The 21,811-nt window shown below is 50.9% G+C and overlaps 1 protein-coding gene across 3 annotated transcripts in view; it reads right to left on the reverse strand.

The window, feature by feature from the left end:
- Nucleotides 1–21,811, reverse strand: part of SLC6A8 (solute carrier family 6 member 8) — a 293,475-nt gene that overhangs the window by 48,303 nt on the left and 223,361 nt on the right. For all 3 annotated transcript variants that reach the window (XR_014969688.1, XM_085629797.1, XM_085629798.1), the window contains exon 4: nucleotides 12,449–12,581. Coding sequence is in view for 2 of the 3 variants with exons in the window: in XM_085629797.1 (XP_085485923.1) it covers nucleotides 12,449–12,581 (133 nt within the window). In the remaining variant the exon portion in view is untranslated. The remainder of the gene's footprint in view (nucleotides 1–12,448; nucleotides 12,582–21,811) is intronic.

The following is a 21,811-nucleotide window of genomic DNA, read 5'->3' on the forward strand; positions in this document are numbered from 1 at the left end:
CAGCATGTCACAAGCCTGTGGTAAGAGAACATGCTGCCTGACCAGGTCAAAGGTCACATAATGAGCTGTAAGAGCCCAGAGTGGCATGAGCCCGTAGGGAGAGAACATGCTGCCTGGCCAGGTCAGAGGTCACAGAAGAGCCATTGCAGGCGCCCATTGGTCACAAGACTGTAGGAGGTAAACGTGCTGCTTGGCCAGGTCAAGGGTTACAGAATAGGCCACTCGAGCCCAGACTGTCACAAGACCTTGGGAGGAGAGCATGCTGATGGCCAGGGTCAGAGGTCACAGAACGAGCCCACAGCAACAGAAGGCCTCTAGAGTAGGGCCACAGTGTTGTCCGGGGAAGAGACCACAGAGTCAGAAGCCAAGCAGGGACAGGTCTCACCGCTGCAGGAGGAGTGGAAGACCATAGCCACAGACTGGGTCAGAGGTCGAATTCAGAGGTCATCAGATGGACATGTTTAGAGGATACCATACTAGTAGTACTGAAACCTAAAGATGCAACTATCTTGCATGGTCACCCCCCAAAGTTCTGGACTGATGCGGCTGGCTTTCGGCGTGAGTGCACGGAGGCTGCGAACCAGACCTCAGTGCAAGCGCCCTCACCTTAATGTGTGAATGTTCGATTGACATATACTCAACAGGGAGAAGCTAACTTACTAGTAAGTCCGTACAATATGGTACCCAGGGCCTGTAAGTTAAAGGGACACCCCTGAGATTGCTCATTAAAGAAAAGGGCAACCCAATAACCCCTTGTGAGCTTGGGTTTCAACCGAAGGGTAATTTGCCAACAAGAGAGTCATTCAGAAATATACTTATTTGAATTTAAGTAGATTGTCTGTCCCTACGGTGACAGTTACAATTTAACGCAAGGCACACATCCAAGTGGACGCTTGCCTTACGCTTAACTCTGTCACCATAGGGACTGTGTCTGCTGCCACCTGCTTGAGAAACCGACTCCTGAGTCCAGTCATTTGGCCGACCTTCTGTACGCAGAACAGGGCCACAACAGGTAGCCCAGATTCTTGACTTGCCGCTACTCGCCACCATGCAGCCCAAGGGATTATGAGCCATTGCTCAAAACTTGCCCCCAGGTCTGGTCGACCCAGAGAGCTGTCAGAGGGCACCTTGGTCACTCAGAGAGCAACTTAACACCAAAAGAAGGGAACCGCTGTACCGGGCGACTGGTAGCCCACTGGCGACTGGACTTCTGCCAAGCTCGAGAGGACTTCGAGGGACGTCGACGCCTGCGGCCAGGATCGCCTTGACCGAAGCGTAGTCCGAGGAAGAACCCTGTCCACAAAACATCCACACCATCCTTGAGCATCTTCAGCATCCTGTATCACTTGCATCAGGACCACTCCATAGACGTCAATGGAAATGAGCCACTGACGCTGGAACTTGACTGGAGACTGATTTTCTTGTAGAGGTAATTGTATCTGTAGACCTTGCTGGTCTGCTTGACTGGTTCCCTACCAGAGTTGGTCACCTAAAGTAACTCTAAGCAACCGCATCGATACTTACCCAAGTTTTTATTGGAAACGTTTCGGTCATAAGCTTGTTGAATTTGTCTGTGCTTGTTTGTGATTAAGTGATGATTTACTAAACAATGTAAACTCTGTATGTCTGGGACCCACTGGTGGTTCTTTTTCAGTTTGGTGTCAAAAATGTTAAAAAAATCGGCTCTATTTTCTTTTATTGGTGTCGGACATCTTGTTTCCGGTATTTCTTCCCTTGTTTCGGTGCTGTTTAAATGCTTTGCACGTGTTCCTTTGTGTAAGTCTCGCTGCTCAGAGCCACAGCTACACAGCGCTGAGCTAAGAGTTTGACACACAAAGCCTACTGGTCCCAAAGGGGTTGGCAAGTGTATAACACGGTGAGGTCGCACAACCACACCATATAAAACACTCCATTCCTTCACACAAAGGTTTAGGGAAGAGCTAGTGACGGATTTCAGGGGTCACCCTACCGGTCAAACCCTGCAGCAGAGCGTAGTGGTGGACAAGTTGAGAGGAGACGATAAATGCATGAAGACTGCCCGACAGGTTCAGAGGTCACTGCTTGCGCCAGACTTGAGCGGGGGAGCTTGCTGAAGTGGGAGTTCCCTTTTTACTATGAGTGTGTGTGGTCACGAGGGCATTTTGAAGAACATGCTGCTGGCTTGGTTCAGAGGCGAAAAAAAAAAAAATGATGAACCGAATGCCGAATAAATCAAACATTCACCCCAGTCACAGAGATCGGGGTTACAATCCATTTTTTTTTTGCTCAGCATGCCACCCTAGTTTGGACCCCACCATATGCAAATCAGTCTTGACCCTTCTCCTCGTGTGAGTCCAGCCCGAACTGCCAGGCCAGGGCCTCCCTGGACCGGAAACAAGTATCCTTGCACCGGTTTCGGTTTGTCCATTTAAAAAGGACAGTAACAAGAGCCAATTATAAAGAAGGGTGGGAAGTGGGCGGGGCTTAATGCCCATTTGCTGAATACAGCAGGTCTCGAAGAATCAGTGCAAGCGCTGCCTAGGCCAGACCTAAAAAGGGTAGAATGAAAACCTGACATCTCAAGCTGCCACCGGCATATGAAAGAATAGGGCTGTGAATGGCCGAAGGAGGGGGGGGGTGACTAGGATTCTTATTCTCCAAACCACCCTCTCTGCAGGGCCGGGGCTCCGGGGCAGGGGCGCTCGAAAACGAGGATTTTACTGCATTCATTTGTTGTGCCAGAAATCCTGAAATAGAGGCTGCTGCACTTCTAAAGAAACAAACTTGCAGAAACCGGTGATCTGGTGTCTTCCAGATCGCGTGCTTACGAGATGCGTGATGTATGGAATATGTACATTGCCCTGCCGCCGCCTCCCACAGTGTGATCTGGCGCCATCGAGATCGCTTGTTTACGAGATGCATGATGTATGGAATATGTAGATTAATCCGCCGCCTCCTCCCAGCCCTGTGGGCGCCCAGGCGCTGTGGGTTCGGTGGGGAGGGGGCGCAGCATCCTTCTGTGAATAGCCCGCTTCTTTTGCTTCCAGTCTCCGCTGCTGGAGACGAGGGCGGTGCGGGGGGAGTGGAGCGCAGTACGAGCAGCTCCGCACGTCCGCCCTTCCCAGGCCCCTCCTCCTCCTCCGACCATAGGAGGAAGAGGGGGACGAGGCCTCGAGGACACACCTCACGCCCCGGCACGTGCTGCAGCGCCACTGTCCTAGTTCAGGCTAGGGCTGTGTCCGGCAGGGCGCTGGCCGGCACCGCCCTGTGGAATGTGGAGTCCCTGGGGATGGAGGAGGGACCTGGGAGAGGGCGCTCAAATCTTGGACCGGGCTCCACCCTTTGCTTCGAAACCCTTCCCAATCCTGGTGTACCCCATCCTCTACGCATAGGCACCGGGCTCGTAACCCTTTCCACCTACATCCAAACCTTCTAAACTCCAGACCCCGCCCCAGCTCACTTCTCACACCGCGGAATCCACCCTACCATGAACCAGTCCGGTTCCCCAACACATCCACACCGCTCCTTTAGCTTCTCCTCCACCACGGGCTCACACACCATCAAAAACCGTCCTGCAAACCACGACCCACCCTCAGCTCATCCTCTTCTCCCCCTTCAGCCCCTCCCCTGCTCAGCCCCCTTCTGAAGTGAAAGGCTCAGTGTTCTGGGGCTTGCCACGAGCCATCCCTTCAAACAACTAAAGGACTCTAGGCCCCTCTGACAACCAGGGAACCAAGTGTTCCTAGAGGTAAAAGGCACTGTAACCCTGTGCCAACTAGGGAACCATTCATGTATGGACGTGAAAGGCTCTGTAACCATGTGCCAACTTGGGAAACCATTCATGTATGGATGTGAAAGGCTCTGTAACCCTGTGCCAACTAAGGAACCATTCATTTATGGATGTGAAAGGCTCTGTAACCCTGTGCCAACTTGGGAAACCATTCATGTATGGATGTGAAAGGCTCTGTAACCCAGTGCCAACCAAGGAACCATTCATCTATCAAAGTGAAAGGAAAGGATGAAAGTGAAAGGAAAGCAACTGTCACCCTGTGCCAACCAGGGAGCCATTCATTTATGGACGTGAAAGGCTCTGTAACCCTGTGCCAACCAAGGAACCATTCATGTATGGATGTGAAAGGCTCTGTAACCCTGTGCCAACTAGGGAACCATCCATTTATGGATGTGAAAGGCTCTGTAACCCTGTACCAACCAGGGACCATTCATTTATGGAAGTGAAAGACCATGTAACCGTCTGCCAAACAGGGAACGATTTGCTCATATAGAAGAAATATTCTGTGACCTGTGCCACCAGGGGAACAAACCACTCATCCACAGTAGTGAAAGGCTCTGTAACCTCTGTTAACTAGGTACACGTGTTCATAGAGGTGAAAGGCTCCGTTACCCGGTAACAACCAGGGCACCATTTGTTCATAGACATGGAAGGCTCTATACCCCCATGACATGACAGGGAAGAGGTGTGGCGCCGCGGCCAGGGCGACTGACTCCGGACTCTGGGGATCACAGTTCGATCCCCGGCGCCGGGGGCAGATTAGCCCAGCACCATGTGACTCTGGGCAATAGCTTGCTTAATCTTCGCGACGGCCCCCAGCGCCTAGAGACCCTTACGGGTGATTGTTCGCGCTTTACAAATGTGGATTATTATTATATCCACAGTACCATACATTTATAGAAGTCAAAGGGCTATAACCCTCTGCCATCTAGGGAACCATACATTTATAAAGGTGAAAGGCTTTGTAACGCGGTACCAACCAGGGCATCATTTGTTCATAGACATGGAAGGCTCTATACCCGAGCCATCTACAGCACCACTCGTTTACAGAAGTGAAAGGCTCTGTAACCCTCTGCCATCTAGGGAACCACGCATTCATAGAGGTGAAAGGCTTTGTAACCCTGTTCCAACACGGGAACGAACCACTCGTTGATCGAGGTGAAAATATCTGTAACCCTGTGCCAACCATGGAACCAGTGATTCATAGAAGTGAAAGGCTCCATACCCTCATGAGAGCTAGTGAGCTACCCATTCATAGTAATGAAAGGTGCTATGGCCCTATGTCTGACAGCAAGCAATCCCTTCTTAGACATAGTCTCTGTAGCCTTGTGTGTGCCACGCAGCCATGCATTCTGAAAGGCTCAACAGCCACATGACTGTTAGGGAACCATCTGTTCATAAATGTGAAAGGCTCCATAGCCCTGTGTCTGCCCAAGGCCATCACAGAAGTAAAAGGCTCTGCATCACTGTGCCTGGAAGGGAGTGATCCATTCTTAAAAGTGATTGGCTCCATCGCCTTGTGTCTGATAGTGAGGCATCAGTTCATTAAAGTGAAAGGCTCTGCAGCCCAGTGAATGGAAGGGAGTCATCCAGTCTTAAAAGTGAAAGGCTCCATCACCTTGTGTCCGATAGTGAGCCATCAGTTCATGGAAGTAAAAGGCTCTGCAGCCCTGTACCTGGCATGCAGGGATCCATTCTTAGAAGTGAATGGCTCCATAGCGCCATGTTGCTAGCAAGCCATCCCTTTTTAGACATAAAGTCTCTGTAGCCTTGTGTGTGCCAAGCAGCCATGCATTCTTAGAAGTGAAAGGCTCAACAGTCACATGACTGGTAGGTAACCATCCGTTCATAAATGTGAAAGGATCCATATCCCGGTGTCTGCCTAAGGCCATCACAGAAGTGAAAGGCTCTGCAGCCCAGTGCCTTATAGGGAGTGATCGCTTTAGAAGTGAAAGGCTCCATAGTGCTGTGTCTGCTAGCAAGCCATCAGTTGTGCCTGCTAATGAGCCATCAGTTCATAGAAGTAAAAGGCTCTGCAGCCCTGTGCCTGGCATGCAGTGATCCATTCTTAGAAGTGAAAGGCTCCATAGCTCCGTGTCTGCTAGCAAGCCATCAGTTGTGCCTGCTAGTGAGCCATCACTTCATTGAAATAAAAGGCTCTGCATCACTGTCCCTGGCAGGGAGTGATTCATTCTTAGAAGTGAAAGGCTCCATTGCCTTGTGTCTGATAGTGAGGCATCAGTTCATAGAAGTGAAGGGCTCTAGAGCCCTGTAAGTGCCAGGGAGTCGTCAGTTCATAGAAGTGAAGGGCTCTGCAGCCTTGTGATTAGCAGGGAGTCATCCATTCATAGAAGTGAAGGGCTCTATAGCCCTGTAACTGCCAGGGAGCCGTCAGGTCATAGAAGTGAAAGGCTCTGCAGCCCAGTGCCTGGAAGAGACTCATCTATTCTTAGAAGCGAAAGGCTTCATTGTCTGGTGTCTGATTGTGAGCCATCAGTTCATAGAAGTGAAGGGCTCACGAGCCATCAGTCTTCCAGACATCCATCCTTCCATCATCTCCCTCCATCTTAGTGTCACTTCTCCGTGTCTAAGAGCTCGGACTGTAATGTATATGTTTCTGGCACCCCCAGATCACACCACAGAATGATATCACCGTGTGCCACGGCACGCTGCGCGCAGCACCCCAAGCTCTGAAGCGCCCTGTCTCTCAGACTCGAGGACAGAGGCCGCTGCCATCTGTTTCCTGTAAAGATGTCTGCCACCGCTTCCTGCTGGAGTGGGCGGTTTTGCGCTGCGCCTGCGCATTGAGCGTCACAGCAGAGCTTGGCCTGCTCAAGGCCCCAGTCTGTCCATCAATAAATCGTGTTGTCAATGCAGGAAGGCCTGGAAAAGACCCCATCACGTGCGTGCCATCTGCAGACACGAATAGCGCGTGAGCAGCACGCCTGCAAAACAAAAACATCGGCAAACCTACATTGCATCGAAAAACAGGGGGCGTGTTGACCAAAAGAAACATTACCGGGAGATTGTTAAGATATGCAGTCAGCTGTGTTTTATGATAAAGAAACGACACGATCGGAGATCCCGTTTGAGGTACGAGGTTTGCTTTGGATAAATAAAAGATGCGGAGATGTCTTTTTAGAGCAGGAGGCGACCACCCTCCGGGAGAGGCGCGGGCCAGCATGGGGGGTGGGGGGGGGGGGGGAGATATGGGGCAAGTTTAATAGTAACCCAAAGACACTGTACTGGGTTAAAAGGGGGCGCAGCGCAGATCACTGACACTCGAGGAGGGGTCAAAAATGGCGCTTTGTATAAACAGGTGCACATCACAAAACCTTCCCAGTATACTGCCTTACACAACGAAAACATGCTGTCACCCATTATTTCTAGCCGTCACCCCTAAAACCCGCTCCACGCATAAGGTCCCCAGAAAGCATCCACGTCAGCGCCTCCTGCACTCTCGCGATTGCAACACTTAACTTCCCCTCCTTCCGTTCCACAGTGAATCTATTAACGTCTACTAACCTTAACTTCCTATGACGTAACTTTTAACTTCCTGCCTCGTTCCAGTGTGAGCTTGTGCACACCGTCCCTTTCAGCCTGGTTCGCCTTCGGCAACAATGCCCTCATCTAAAGCCCTGTAGACTTGGAGGAACCCTATCCTTGCACCGGTCTCAAAGCCACAACCGTACACAGTGTCCAGCCCCTGCACACCCGCCCCGCATGACGCTGCCAACACTACCACAAAAGTCTGCCTCTCTCTACCCCCAAAACCTGATCTAAGGGAAGCGGTGGGACAGGCTTCCTAGAGCTTTCAATGACACCTACCTCAAAATGGAGGGTGGCAGCCCAAAATGGCCTCCTATATAACTTGGGCTACATCCTGTAACGGTGGTGGCCCGAAGCAGCACAGGTGTCTCAACTACACATCATTCCGCCAAAGCCCCCGGGGGACGGACTCCCTATTCTTCACAGACATGTCTTCAGCGACACGGAAGTCCCTTCAGCGGGGGCAGCGATGGCCAACATGAGCAGCGGGGGTAGAGAAGCCTTCACAAGGACCACAAACACACGTGTCTCGGTGGGAGCACACACGTGTGCACGCGCTCACATACTCACACACACAGATGAAGCTCGATGTGCAAATGGATGGATGCAACAGGAGATGGAGAAAGGAAAGACATCACCCATTCAATCTTTGGCTCCTCACCGAATAAATCATTTTTGCTACGTGATGAAATATTCATTCTCCCTGTCCATCCAATCCTTGCCCTGTTGGAAGGGGCAGTTCAAGGTAACACCTGGGGGTGCTCTGTGTGCCAATCACACCCTTGGCATCTCTACTTACAATTATTTAGAACTAACATACGGCATGTTCAGGGTTGCTAGATGGTTCCATGTATTTCAACAACTGCATATCCACTCGTTAACTTTCATTTTAGAAAATGTGGTAGCACGTGTATTGGTTCAATGGGTTTAACACATAGATTGCTTAATAAACCAGCATTGAAAATGCAACAGGTCTCGCATTTACAAGAGTTTGAGCTATTAACATTGCAAATGGCAATGCCTTTTATTTTTGTTCTTAAAAGATAAATAAACGGCATTGTTATTTACAATGCCAATAGTTTAAACTCGCGTAAATGCGAGGCCCATTGCATTGCAAATGCTTGTCTCGTGCTGGAACCGTAATCCTGCCTTTCTGGCCCTGCCTAGAGGGCAGCTAATGAATGAGTTTCCCGGAGAAAAGATCCGATTTATTATGAGGTCTTTGAGCTTGACATGAAGGCCCCTTGATGCTTACAATACCCAGGGCTGGGGGGGGAGGGGGTGTTATGGCCTTCATAGATGCCTGCCAGAAGCTTTTTAAATGTTAGCTGTATCTCATCACTCATCATAGCGCCTAAACACCACAGGAGTGTGGGATTCCACATCAGTGCTCTTCCATCACTTCCACAGCAGATTCCTCATAATTCTCTAGTGACTATGAACCTCCCCATGTTAGACAACAAGCCACGATAGAGCTGCACGCCCATTGTGCTGTCACCAAGGCATATTTGTTCACGTGACTGTGTGAATGTGTTTTAAATCACGCAGAGTTTGAATAATTGACTGCCCATTCACACCCAATATTGTGCTCCATAACTTCACAGTACAATGCCCCCCAGCAGGAACACGGGAAGCCCCCAACCACTGCCCTCTCACTCGGGACTTAAGTCAGAATCAAACAGCACCTTGAAGGCGAGGCCATGAGCAGACCTATGGAGCTATAACATCCAGAGATGCATTTCATCAGCTCCCCAACTCAGCGGGCTACTTCACGTGACAGGTCTGTGTCAAAGAATATTGACATAGATACAGAGTAGACATGGCATCCATGAGCATGTTGCTGAACCAGGGATAATAGGAATAAATGCACAAAACACACCCTGAGATGGGGCACAAACCCCCAATGTCTAGATGTGCTTCTTAAAGAAGGAAAGGTTTGCCTTCTCCCCACCCCAGGACTGCATCAACCTCCCAGTGTGTTCTTCCTATCACCCGCCCCGAGGGACCTTTGCATAACCCGAAGACATTGCTCTCTGTATAGCGCCTCCTCATCCCTCCCCAGACAGTACTTCACCCCTAGTCACCCGGGGCCTAAACGCTGCACTCCCCAGCCGTGGGTGAAGCGCCCACCAGTGCCCGGCACTGCAAACCCCCATACTCCTCCACTTCCAGATGTGGCAGGAATGCAGAGGGATTCCTCGGAAGCCCACCCAACCCCTTCCACCTGAGGCCGAAGAGAAATGAGGATAGCGGGAGGGGAGAAACCCAGATGTAATTAGCCTCCAGGTGCTGTACACCTTGTCTGTGCCCATGGCACCTCCCTTCAACACGCAGCCTATCCCCAGTGCCCCCTGCCCCCTCCCCTCCCCCTGGCGCGCCTTCTTCCCCCTCCAACCCTAATCAATGTGCGTCAGTCTGTTCCTGGACCACCCGCTGCGCCACACCCGGACAAAGTCCGCCTCCCCGGACATCTAACAACCTGCCCAGGACCACCGGCTGCCCGTCCACACCGAAAACCGCACCCCATCCCACCGGCCCAAAGTCGACAGTCCCGCCCACAAGGCCCGTCGCCCCCCCTGGTGTCCCGATCCCGCCTATTATTGCCTGCTTAATAACATTCTGATCCTCATTTCGCAACCTCCACAGTGAGCCTGCAGCCCTCCGAGAAACAGTCCCCCTCCCAACCGCTACTCCTGCAACCAACCCCCCCAGGCGCTATGCGACTTTCACACATCACCCACCCATCCAAACCACCGCCGACACTCCGGCCATCCCACATCAAATCCTCCGTACTGCCCCTTATCCTCCACAGCTAGCCACATGCCAGCAGGCCGAGCCCAGTCAGGCAAAAACATCCATCCTCTCTGAATGGTGCTCAAACCGCCGCCAAGCCTCCTTCCAGCCTTTGCGCATACCCGGACCCGCCGAGGAACGCCCACCTCCCCTTCACGCCCCATCCTGCACCCTCCCACACAGCACTCCGACCCCCAAAACCCACAACGCCCCCTCCTACCCTCAGCCGATCCCCCCCGCTTCCTTCACCCAACCACCCCACTCCGCCCACACCCTAGAACAACACCTTTGCCACGCCGTCCGATGGCACCCTGACCCCTTCGGGTAAAGTCCGCGTTATATAAAAACGCATAAAATAAACTCCTGTGTCGCCCTCCCTTCCCCTCAAACTCCACCCGCTCCCACGGTTACCCCCACCCCCGAATTTTACTCCATCCTTTAATTTCTTGCACCCATCACGAAAGTCTAGGCGACAACAACGCCAGTCACCGCGGGCATTCCAACACCGCATCAACCCTAGATCGGCAACCAAGCAGCCCACGCAGACCTCCACAGACCCCAGCCACCTGGTGGCTCCATCACCAACACACCCATCCCCACAAATGTGCCTTGAGGAGGAAATCCACCCTCGGGCGGGGACCTCGCCAGACGAGCCACAATCGGTGAAAGGTGAGCTAGGCAAATACATCAATACTCAGAAATATCCTGCAACTATTTCCCTTATCACTTTATTAATACCCCATAACGTTCTTGCCGTTTATTACCATTTCAGTTGGTAATATTAACCCCGTCAGCTGCCCCACATATCTCTCCCACCCTCTCCCCTGGGCAACGGCACCTCATCCCTCCCAAGGCCCACTGCTCCCTGCCCCCCCCACCTCACACTGTAGCAGCAGCACGTGTGGTAAACTTTACGATTCACAACCTGGAATGTAGAATGCACAGCATGGCTCGAGCGCATATAAACACAAGCGCTCGCCATGACGTTTTCGATTGGCTGTTTCTGCCGTGGCCTCGCCTGCCAAAAGGTTTCTTGTCTTTATGGGGTCATGTGTTTGGCCCCATAAAGATAAGAAACCTTTTGCGACCAACGCAAAGCAGGTGAGGCCGTCCAAATGGGACGGCTCGAAAAGCCAAGCGAAAATGTCACTGTCACCTCTTTCCCAATGGCTGGCCGCCGTTTACCATAAACGGTGACGCGGGGCAATGGGAAAGAGGGGCGGGGCTTAATGCCCCTTACTGAAAATACCCTGTCAACACTAAATCTCGCAAGCGAGACTGCGCATGCGTGCAGCCTTACGCTAGCGAGACCTAAAAAATTGAGATTTTAAGCTGGGAAGAAATCGGTCAGCTCCAACTACACTGCACCCGAATCGATGTTATCAGGTTTTCCTTCTCCACAAGAAAATACTTTTTTTTAATGATGACAGTTTCACTTATTTTCATTCCCCGTTTTGTAAGAAATTGAATTGGTTTCCTTTTGACATTTTCAAAAATATAGTTGTAGAAAGCTTGTCATTAAAAAAATGGCTCTAAATACATGTATTAGCCTGTGCTTACTTTCCCTGCAGATATAAAGGGTCCCCTGCAATAACTGGTTGGGATGGAATGTGCAGGAGAATGCCGAGACACTAAACTCGATCAATGATGTCCTCTCAGTTAATACAGTGTCGACATCCCAGCCGCTTACCATAAATATCTGGGTACACCATCGTTTCTGGAGGGCAGCGCGTGCCACTTGATAGAGTTGGCAATTCAGAGGGCACATGCCCATCAGCACAGGCAACAAGACGCCAAGCGTCACCTGCTATAGACAGCACACTAACCACACAGCATACAACTGCCCTGTGCAGCTTATGGACTGAATTCACTTCGAGTTGCGCAGGTCGTTGGCTGGCGCTGTACAGCTTGGCACTGCGCCCGCTGACTTTTTATCGGTCAGTAAGTTAACACAATGCGTTGCGTGACTTTGTGGGATGCAAGACCCCTGGCAAACATTAGTGGTGCGCCCTCTAAGTGCCTTTTCACTGTATCTCGAAAAGATGTGTCCATGAGCTAGACGTGCCTGAGCCGGATAAGCCAGTGGCTGTCAGAGAGGTGCAGGTAAGTCAGCCCTGTGCACTCTACCTCAAGGTGGTAGAAATCTGGCGCTGTCTCAATAGCGGGTGCACCCTCGACCCCCATGCCCCTGCCCCACAGTGTCATGCAAGCCCCTGGCTCTTTTCTGGGAAGCAACCAAACTCCCGGTCTACAAGCGAACATGGATAGCGCTGCAAAACGAGACGTCCTCTGCATAGGACGCCGCTGCATTAGAAAGGGGGTCGGTGCTGCACATACCTTCCCAGTGGACTTGACGCCCTTCCAGACACAGAAGTAAACCAGCACCCAACAGGCCAGAAGGCACAGCAACATCTCCCAGTTGATGGAGCCCACGTCGTCCAGGCCGGTGGAGATGCGTAAGACCTTATTCCTGCAAGAAAGAGCAGAGGGGGCACATGGGTGAGCAGGGGTGAGGGGAGCACAGAGGGCAGGGGCTGGGGGAGCACGGAGCAGTGAGATCCTAGGAGAAGCCACGTTTAATGTACAGAATATGGGGGCCTCACATAGACAGGGGCGCACCAAGGGGACAGCCCGGAAGAAGAAGAAGGAAGCAAACACAGGCTCAGTACCCCACCCCGAGTGCAGAACACCCCGAGTGCAGAACATATGAGTGGGCGGAGGAGTGGCCGAGAACCGGTGAGTGCCCCCCCCCCCCCCCAGATCCTTAGTGTAACAGAGAATGACTCGGAATCATGGTTTTTGCAGCCCTGCCCTTGGACATGGCACTTGGCTTTCACCACACACCCTCCACCCCCAGTGTAGACCACCCAACTTAGCAAGCCACCCTTGGGGAGGGGAGTGGGGACTCATTTACATAAGCATCATCTAAACATGTACCCAGTCAGGGGCCGGGGGTGAGTGGCATCCACTTTAGAGCAGAGTGGGGTATGTAACCCGTTAAGGTCAGTGTCTGTCTTGGGCAGGCGTCCAGCCAGTCCAGGACTCTTGCTTCTGGACTTCTAGGAGGCTGTGGTTCTGGGTGTCCTCTCACTATGGGGAGAGCGGATCCTGTGGCAAGGAAGTAGGGACCCTCATTTTGGGTGCCACCAGGGGAGGATGGTGGGGTCCTGACGTGCTTATGGAGAATGTCTTCTATGTGATGTCACGATAGCTGGGTGATTTAACTGAGTCACTAGCCTAGTAAAGTTGTGCATATGTGATCTCAAAGCACAAAAACCGCTGAAAAGGCCTCTATGGTGCCCCCCCCCCCCCCCCCATTGCTTAGAAAAGATCTAAGGCCCGGATGCCATGGAGGTCTTCCAAGGGTCTCGGGACACTCGTGGCCTCACGCGGCTCCGGAGACGGAGTGAGATTGGCATACTTGCTATTTCGTTTTGAACTTTTTTATCTCGCTATAGTGACAGTTCTTCCACGCTCTCTTAGTGTGTCGCGGTTTGTGGTTGCTTTTCCTCTATCCGGGTTATGTTGAAATGTCCTCTGTAAGATCTACGTCTTCAGGGCTTTTATCAAAAGGGAGATGTTTGGGTGTCGGTTGGACATGCTGCTGTAAGTAAGTCACCTCTTACAGAAAAGAAGGTTCTTTTACCAATTTTGTAATGCATTTTTTCAGTGAAGAGGTTTTTCAAATGATGTTCAGATATTAGGGGTCTTGAACTCGCCAATATGTTGGCGAGTGAGAAAAAGACTAAACTGACAGGTCGAATCCCCAATGATGACGCTGATGGCTCGGTGTTGGACAAAGCGGTCAGAACATGTGGCGGTGAAGCTGTGATTGCGCCAGCTGGGAAGGCACCGCTTCTGATACAGATGGGCCGGCTTCCGGCTTTCGTCAATTGTACGCTTGCTTACTTTCATCAATTGTACGGTCCGGAGCGGAGTCCCCATCGTTGAATTGCTACAAGAAATTATTAGAGAAAGGGCCCCTCATTTCTACGAGATGTGAAAATATGTCCTTTATTCAAAAGGCAAAGGTTACACATGGGTCATAATTCTAGACCACCTTGTCTTCTTAATTTTAATGTTAAAGATTCAAACCCCTTTAATAGCTGTAATATTGAATTGAACAACGTAATATACATATGTCTTGCTCCTCGTCAACAAGCCTTTATTGCGGATAGGGTGGGAAGGAGTCACATTTGTAAATGTATTTATTTAACGCCTCTTTTGAGGACTGTAGGATATATCGTACGGTGACAAATACTAAATGTAAAAGTATTTAATAGGGTGGAGTTGCCCAGAGTGAGATTTTTACTTTTTTTTTAAACTCCTTCAAAAATGTATTATCACTTTTACTTTTAATTTTGACTCATCTATTTCTGGAAACTGTCCTTTCAGGTTCTCTTTTCCCCTCTTCAAGGATGGGGGATTGGAGTTTGCCCATTGTTGACAGTCCACACTGAGGACACAACACATCCCATGCATCAGCTCTAGCGTAACCCCCTAATGTCCTGCATTTCATGACGTCAATTCTATTCCCAGCAAAACTGGTGTTTCCAAGTGAAATATGGGACATTTCTCAGCTCTTAGGAGACACAGGCACCCAGACAAAACCAGCCAGTAAAGTACAGCAACTTAGGGTGCCCAAGGATGCCAGGGGTGAAGCGGGAGCTGTAGGGTGGGTCCGCGTACTGGCACAGCGACCCGGGGTGTTCTTATTCCTTGGCCTACATGGAGAACTCCTGGGTGCCTTCTGCATCTGGGAGTCGCTGGAGGTCTGGCAATACACCTGCGGTGGGGCTGGGGGCGGACTAATCTATCCTGTGCTGAGGTGGGGGGGGGGGGCATCTAGGTATTACCTTTGAATAATGACTGCTTGCATGAATGTCTTTGGGAGAGAGTTTTACTGTCATATACATATAATTGTTTACACTTTATGTAGAATTTCGGTAAAAAAATATACGTTTGTTAAGATAGTATGTTTAAGAGCAACTTGAACTTAGGAATATTGAATGATTTGTGACACGCTAGTGTGTATAAAAGGCCATTAGGAGGTCAAAATCTGCTCATTTGTGAGAGCTGATCTTCTAACATTTGTTTCTTAGCCTTGCCCTATAAGAAAGGATTCGAGCTGTTTTTGCTTCCCTTGTTGGTCTGTGCAGGGGTCCGCTGTGCTGCTGTGGGCTATAGTTAAAGATGGCGTGCCATTATCTAGTAATTTATGCAAGGTTTTGTTATATTCCAATGGGCAGTTGTGAACGCTCCCATCCCATTGGTTGTCTGATAATGCAATACTCATGTGACCCTATTTCCATTTCTAAGCTCTTTTCCCATTGGGCGGGAGTCTACGCAGCACTGTGCTGCTGCTCTGGGTCTTGTTATGGTAATCTTTCAACTGGCTAGTAGTTTATGAAGGACTTTTCCTCAAAACATGGTGTACCGCTAAAGCACCTTCCCATTGGTCGGCAGTTTACGCTGCATTTTCACAAAGCTGTCAGCCATATTAATAGCTGCCTTCCTATTGGTCAGTGTTTAATAGACCATTTTGCATTGTCATGTTGAGGCATCATTAAAGCCTCCTTTCTTTGGGGTAGAGGGTTATGCACTATTCTTGTGACTCTATCACCATTATTGGGGAACAGCCATTACAACGCGGTTATTACCACGCTGTGCAGTTACATCGCATGCGTTACAACGCATGCAATGTTACAACGCTATGCCATTAGAACGCAAGTCTGTACATCGACTTGCGCTAGATGGCGTGCTGACATTACAAATAGTGTAGTTTACTATCCCAACACCTTCCCTACTGTTAAGTGGACTGGAGTTGGAATAGTAAATTACACTTTTTTAATGTCAGCACGCCATCTAGCGCAAGTCGATATAAAGACTTGCGTTCTAATGGCATAGCGTTGTAACATCGCATGCGTTGTAACGCATGCGATGTAACTGCACGCGTGGTAAAAACCCGCATTGTAATATCATACATCCCCATTATTACAGTCTCTTCCCTTTGTTTAGCCTTCATGGTGGTACCAGGGCATCTTTGTCAGAACATGACTGTCCTTAAAATCATTTACAAAATTATCACCTCATAGCAGTTAATAACAGAACATCTACACCCGGTGGGACCGTATTCAGACACACTGCTGCCGCATCTCTCCGGCCATTGTTAAAGCTGCCATCTATGTACCGGGTTGTAAGCAGCGCTGCATGTGGGAGCTACGTGGAGGTGGGCTGAAGATCGGAGAGGCACGAGGTGGTCAGGAGGTTGGCCGCTGGTGGTTAGGGAACTGGTGATGTGTAGTGCCGTAATTGGGAGTGGAGGTTGGGAAGCTGGGCAGGTGGTTGGTGGGACAAGTTTGAGATTTTCTAGGGACTATTGGTCGGGATTGACAATGGGTGGAGGTTGGCGACTAGTGTTGGTGTTTTGGTTCTGAATGGTGCTTGTTGAACAGGGCAGGTGGTTGGTGAGCAGGGCAGGTGGTTGGTGAGCAGGGCAGGTGGTTGGTGAGCAGGGCAGGTGCTTGGTGAGCAGGGCAGGTGCTTGGTGGGCAGGGCAGGTGCTTGGTGAGCAGGGCTGGGGTTGTCTGGAGTGGCAGCTTTGGGGTAGATCTTTGATGGACGATGGCTAGGTGAGCAGTGGTGGAGGTTCAGTGTAGGCCGAAGAAGGCGAGGAGGCCATATACGTGAAGGTGGAGTGCTCCCGCTCCCTTGTGTTCAACCGACAGTGCACACCCCATTATCACAAGAGAAAAACAATGCAGTACAACACCAAGACAACAATAGAAATAAGAAAATAAAATAAAAAAATCCAGAGAGGCTGGGGTCAAGCTCACATGTTCGAGAATCATGCTAACAAGACCACCCGCGGCTGGCGGCGAGAGGTCATGTGATCCGCTCCTCTCCTGCGATTGGCCGGGTTCTCTACTACCGCCATTTACTCATACCACTGCAAAAAAACATCACAGCAACAGAGAACAAACAGCAACCAGGAGACATTGAGCTCAGTACAATGTTATTGTGTTATTGTTACACAAATTTCAGTGACATTGTGTTAGTGTGACCACCGTCATTCCCCAGGGAAAGGGGCATCGTAGTGCACAGGGGTGGGGAGGGCAGCGGTGCAGGCTCCCCTACACCGCCCCCTGCCTGGGCCTTCAGACTTCCCAGGAAGCTGGTGCCATGTCTGAGGGTCTCTTCTGTGCCCATACCCCTTCAGATATTGGCCTCTTCAGTGGGGACAAGTTTTGGGGGGGAACGGTGACGCAGGCCTCCGTTTCTGTTTTATCTCAGAAGGCGGGGTGGGAGGGGGGAGGTCACACGCACATCATCCAGTCTCCCCATGGCCTCTTTCTGGGGCGGTCCCAGTTATCTGCTCGTTCAGTCCATATCCCATATCCTTGCCCTTTGGTGTGGGAGATGGGGGAGGGGGGAGTAGTAAATCTACTCGATGGCTTCTGTCTTGGGACAAAAAGTGAACCAAGTAACCTGCCAAATGCAGTCCATAATCTCTCTCTCTATATATATATATCTATCTCAGGGCGTACTAGGTTCCCATTACCGCCTTGTGTTTGCTTTATTCGCGCTAAGTTGGCAGGGTATGCCCAGACGTGGGTCCTGGGCTCACTTTGCCACTGGATTTAAGCTAGCCTGGCTGATGAGTGGTGTTACCCTGAAACCGGTCCTAGAATACTTGTTTCCGGTCCAGAGAAGACCTGGTTTGGCAGTTTGGTCTGGTATGTTCTCATAAGGAACAGGGTCAAGACTGATTTGCATATAGCTGAGTCTGAACTGGGGTGGTGAAGTGAGCTAAAGAATGATGATGGATTCAACCCAGATCTGTGACTAGGGGTGAGTGTGAGTGAAAAGCTTCAGCGCTCCATTCATCATCATCTTGTGTTCCCGTTACCTCCATTATCTCTCCCTGGTGGGTATGGGGGGGGGGGGCACTAGGATGCCTACCTATTCACGCCACAACTTCTGTCGGGACGGCTAAGGAGTTAAGTTACGTGCTCATTCACTTCATGGCCTCTGTTTGGAAGGGGATGTTACCTGCTCCTTCAGTCCATGGCCTCTCGCTGAAGTGCGGTGCTATGTTACCAGATCACTCACTCCACAGCTCACCTCTCTCTGCATAGGGAACCAGGGCTGATGACGCAGTGTCAGTGCATCCACTCCAAGGCATGGTCACACGTTTGAATCCCGATGCGACTGGTTAGCGTTTCATCCTTCTGAGGTCAAAAAAATGTGTACCACCGTCTTTGGTACACACATGCCAAAACTGAAGCGAGGGAGATTTTGCAAAAAAAATTGGGAGAATTTATTTTCCCCCTCGACTTACATTGAAATGAAGCAGACAGTAAAATAACAATATTTTGGGCTCCAAAAATCGCGAGTCTCCCACTTGAATTGGGCTTTTTGGCATCTGTGTGGCTTTAATAAACATCTGTGAATTGCCAATAGCGCCTAGAAGCCTTCTGGAGTGAGCATGCAGCTCTTCAAATACATCTGCTAGGCTCTTGGCCACACCCACCCAGTCAGTCCATTTTCCCTCTGGGTCTTAAGAACCACAGACCCGAGGTCTCCTGTCCCCTCTGAGGGCACACGGAGCTTATAAGGCCTGCTCGCCGCGGCAGAATCCTTGATTCCAGCGCCAGGCACTCGTATCCTTCCTGGTCTTCTCTGGGAGCTATATTCAATTCCCTTGGCGCAGACAATGCAAGTAGGCCTAGTCAAAGAACAGAATCTAACGTACTGCCGAGGTTACGAGGGTGAGGCTCTGAAAGGCACGAGCCAGCATGAAACCCTCTTACGAAGAGCCGAGCCACAGAGCACACATACAAAAGAAACGTGCGCAGGGCGCCGCATGAGCTGCCAGGGAGGCTGCCTGCGAGCCAATCCGCTTCAAGGGCACGCCGGCCTCAATGTCACGGCGTCCTCTGAAGGCGGAAGTTCAGCAGCCGGGCTGCACTGCGGCGACCTGGCGTGCCAGCGCATCCTCTGCGCGCACCAGAGCCGGCTCCGGAGGTAGGCCGCAGGCTGGCGGGCCTCGGACCCCACGGGGTCGGTCACTGCGCTCTCTGCCTTTCAGAATTATTTGTTTACCAACGAAAAAATAGCTGCGAGTAAAGGCGTGAACGGAAATTTAAAGTTTGAGCAGCCAAATTTGCGTTCAGCTCATAATCAGTGAATGCGCAAAAACGGCGCAAATACTGTTTGTGCCATTATTGCAGTGCAGGCGTCATCAGCTCGATACGGAAACGTATCAAAAAGACACTGAATGGCACCTTTCCTAATATACCATTGGAATTTTACCATCGCGGGCATCACAGGATGTAGCATAACGGCCTGAGCGGTCGACCTTGGAATCGCTGGGTACCGGGTTCGCGTCTCGGCCTCAACGTCCTGTGATTCTGGGCAAACCACTCAATGTCCCTGTGCCTACAGTTCAGTGCCTTGAGACCCTCACAGTTGATTTGCTGTGCTTTACAAATTCTGAATTTATTTATTTACAGCAACTCTATCACAAGCAGCAGCGTAAGGTACATTTTTGGGGCCCGAGTAGACTGCTGTGAGGGCCCCCTAGACTCCGAGATATTCTGATTGTCTGAACCTGAGAGGCGGCCAGTCAGCATCTGAAAGGACCGGGCACTGTGCGGCGGCGTGTGCAGCTGCATTTTTAGTAACTTTTGATCCGTTTGAGCAAGAAACAAAAATGTTTTTGTTAAAACCTGCAAACTATGCAGCAGACGATGGATTGTGAGGCAAGTGAGGCAAGCCCATAGTTATGAGGAAAATGCTGCAGGGCCGCTCAGTACCAGTGGCCCCGGTCTGAATAAAACAGCAGCCATTGTTGGACTGACGCCTTTCCCTTGGAGAGCTCTGGTGACGGTAGCCCCTGGTTACCCCTTTGGTTGTGTGATGCAGAAGTCACTCCAAGCTCACAGCCAGCTCGCCCACTTGTATGCCTGGTGGCACTCGTGGCTGGGCACAGCTAAACTCGTGAGCTCTGACAGAGAATAAACAGGCTACTTTTAGTCTGTTCCATGGGGGCTTCGATGCCACAGCCTGTAATATTTTGTAAATACTGATGTCACCCCTGGCATGTGAGATATGTACTACTCCGGGGCCCAGAGATGCTAAAATCCGGACCTCTCAGCAGGCGAGGCGGCGCGCACTTACTGGAAGGATGCAGGGAGGGTCTCGGCCCTCAAGGGAGCCCAGCCAGGGCTCTCTCTTCAGTCTTGAATAATTTATACATCACTCTAAGCTTCCAAGGGGTTTGAGTTTGCATTGAGAGCTGGCAGTGCTTCCAGGGCGAGCTATGCTCGAGCGAGCTGGGGGTCTATTTCATGGAGCATACCAGAGTGAGCATGGCTAGCATGAGGGAGCGAGCTGCGGGTCTATTTCATGGAAGCATACCAGAGTGAGCATGGTAGCATGAGGGAGCGAGCTGCGGGTCTATTTCATGGAGCATACCAGAGTGAGCATGGCTAGCATGAGGGAGCGAGCTGCGGGTCTATTTCATGGAAGCATACCAGAGTGAGCATGACTAGCATGAGGGAGCGAGCTGCAGGTCTATTTCATGAAAGCATACCAGAGTGAGCATGGTAGCATGAGGGAGCGAGCTGGGGGTCTATTTCATGAAAGCATACCAGAGTGAGCATGGTAGCATGAGGGAGCGAGCTGCGGGTCTATTTCATGGAAGCATACCAGAGTGAGCATGACTAGCATGAGGGAGCGAGCTGGGGGTCTATTTCATGGAAGCATACCAGAGTGAGCATGACTAGCATGAGGGAGCGAGCTAGGGGGTCTATTTCATGGAAGCATACCAGAGTGAGCATGACTAGCATGAGGGAGCGAGTTGCGGGTCTATTTCATGGAAGCATACCAGAGTGAGCATGGTAGCATGAGGGAGCGAGCTGGGGGTCTATTTCATGGAAGCATACCAGAGTGAGCATAGCTAGCATGAGGGAGCGAGCTGGGGGTCTATTTCATGGAAGCATCCCAGAGTGAGCATGACTAGCATGGTGGAGCAAGCTGGGGGTCTATTTCATGGAAGCATACCAGAGTGAGCATGACTAGCATGAGGGAGCGAGCTGGGGGTCTATTTCATGGAAGCATACCAGAGTGAGCATGGTAACATGAGGGAGCGAGCTGGGGTCTATTTCATGGAGCATACCAGAGTGAGCATGACTAGCATGAGGGAGCGAGTTGCGGGTCTATTTCATGGAAGCATACCAGAGTGAGCATAGCTAGCATGAGGGAGCGAGCTGCGGGTCTATTTCATGGAAGCATACCAGAGTGAGCATGATAGCATGAGGGAGCGAGCTGGGGGTCTATTTCATGGAAGCATACCAGAGTGAGCATGGTAGCATGAGGGAGCGAGCTGGGAGTCTATTTCATGGAAGCATACCAGAGTGAGCATGACTAGCATGAGGGAGCGAGCTGGGGGTTTATTTCATGTAAGCATACCAGAGTGAGCATGACTAGCATGAGGGAGCGAGCTGGGGGTCTATTTCATGAAGCATACCAGAGTGAGCAAGACTAGCATGAGGGAGCGATCTGGGGGTCTATTTCATGGAAGCATACCAGAGTGAGCATGGTAACATGAGGGAGCGAGCTGGGGGTCTATTTCATGGAAGCATACCAGAGTGAGCATGACTAGCATGAGGGAGCGAGCTGAGGGTCTATTTCATG

This window comes from Triturus cristatus, chromosome 10, assembly GCF_964204655.1.
Source record: "Triturus cristatus chromosome 10, aTriCri1.1, whole genome shotgun sequence".
Taxonomy (NCBI): Eukaryota; Metazoa; Chordata; class Amphibia; order Caudata; family Salamandridae; genus Triturus; species Triturus cristatus.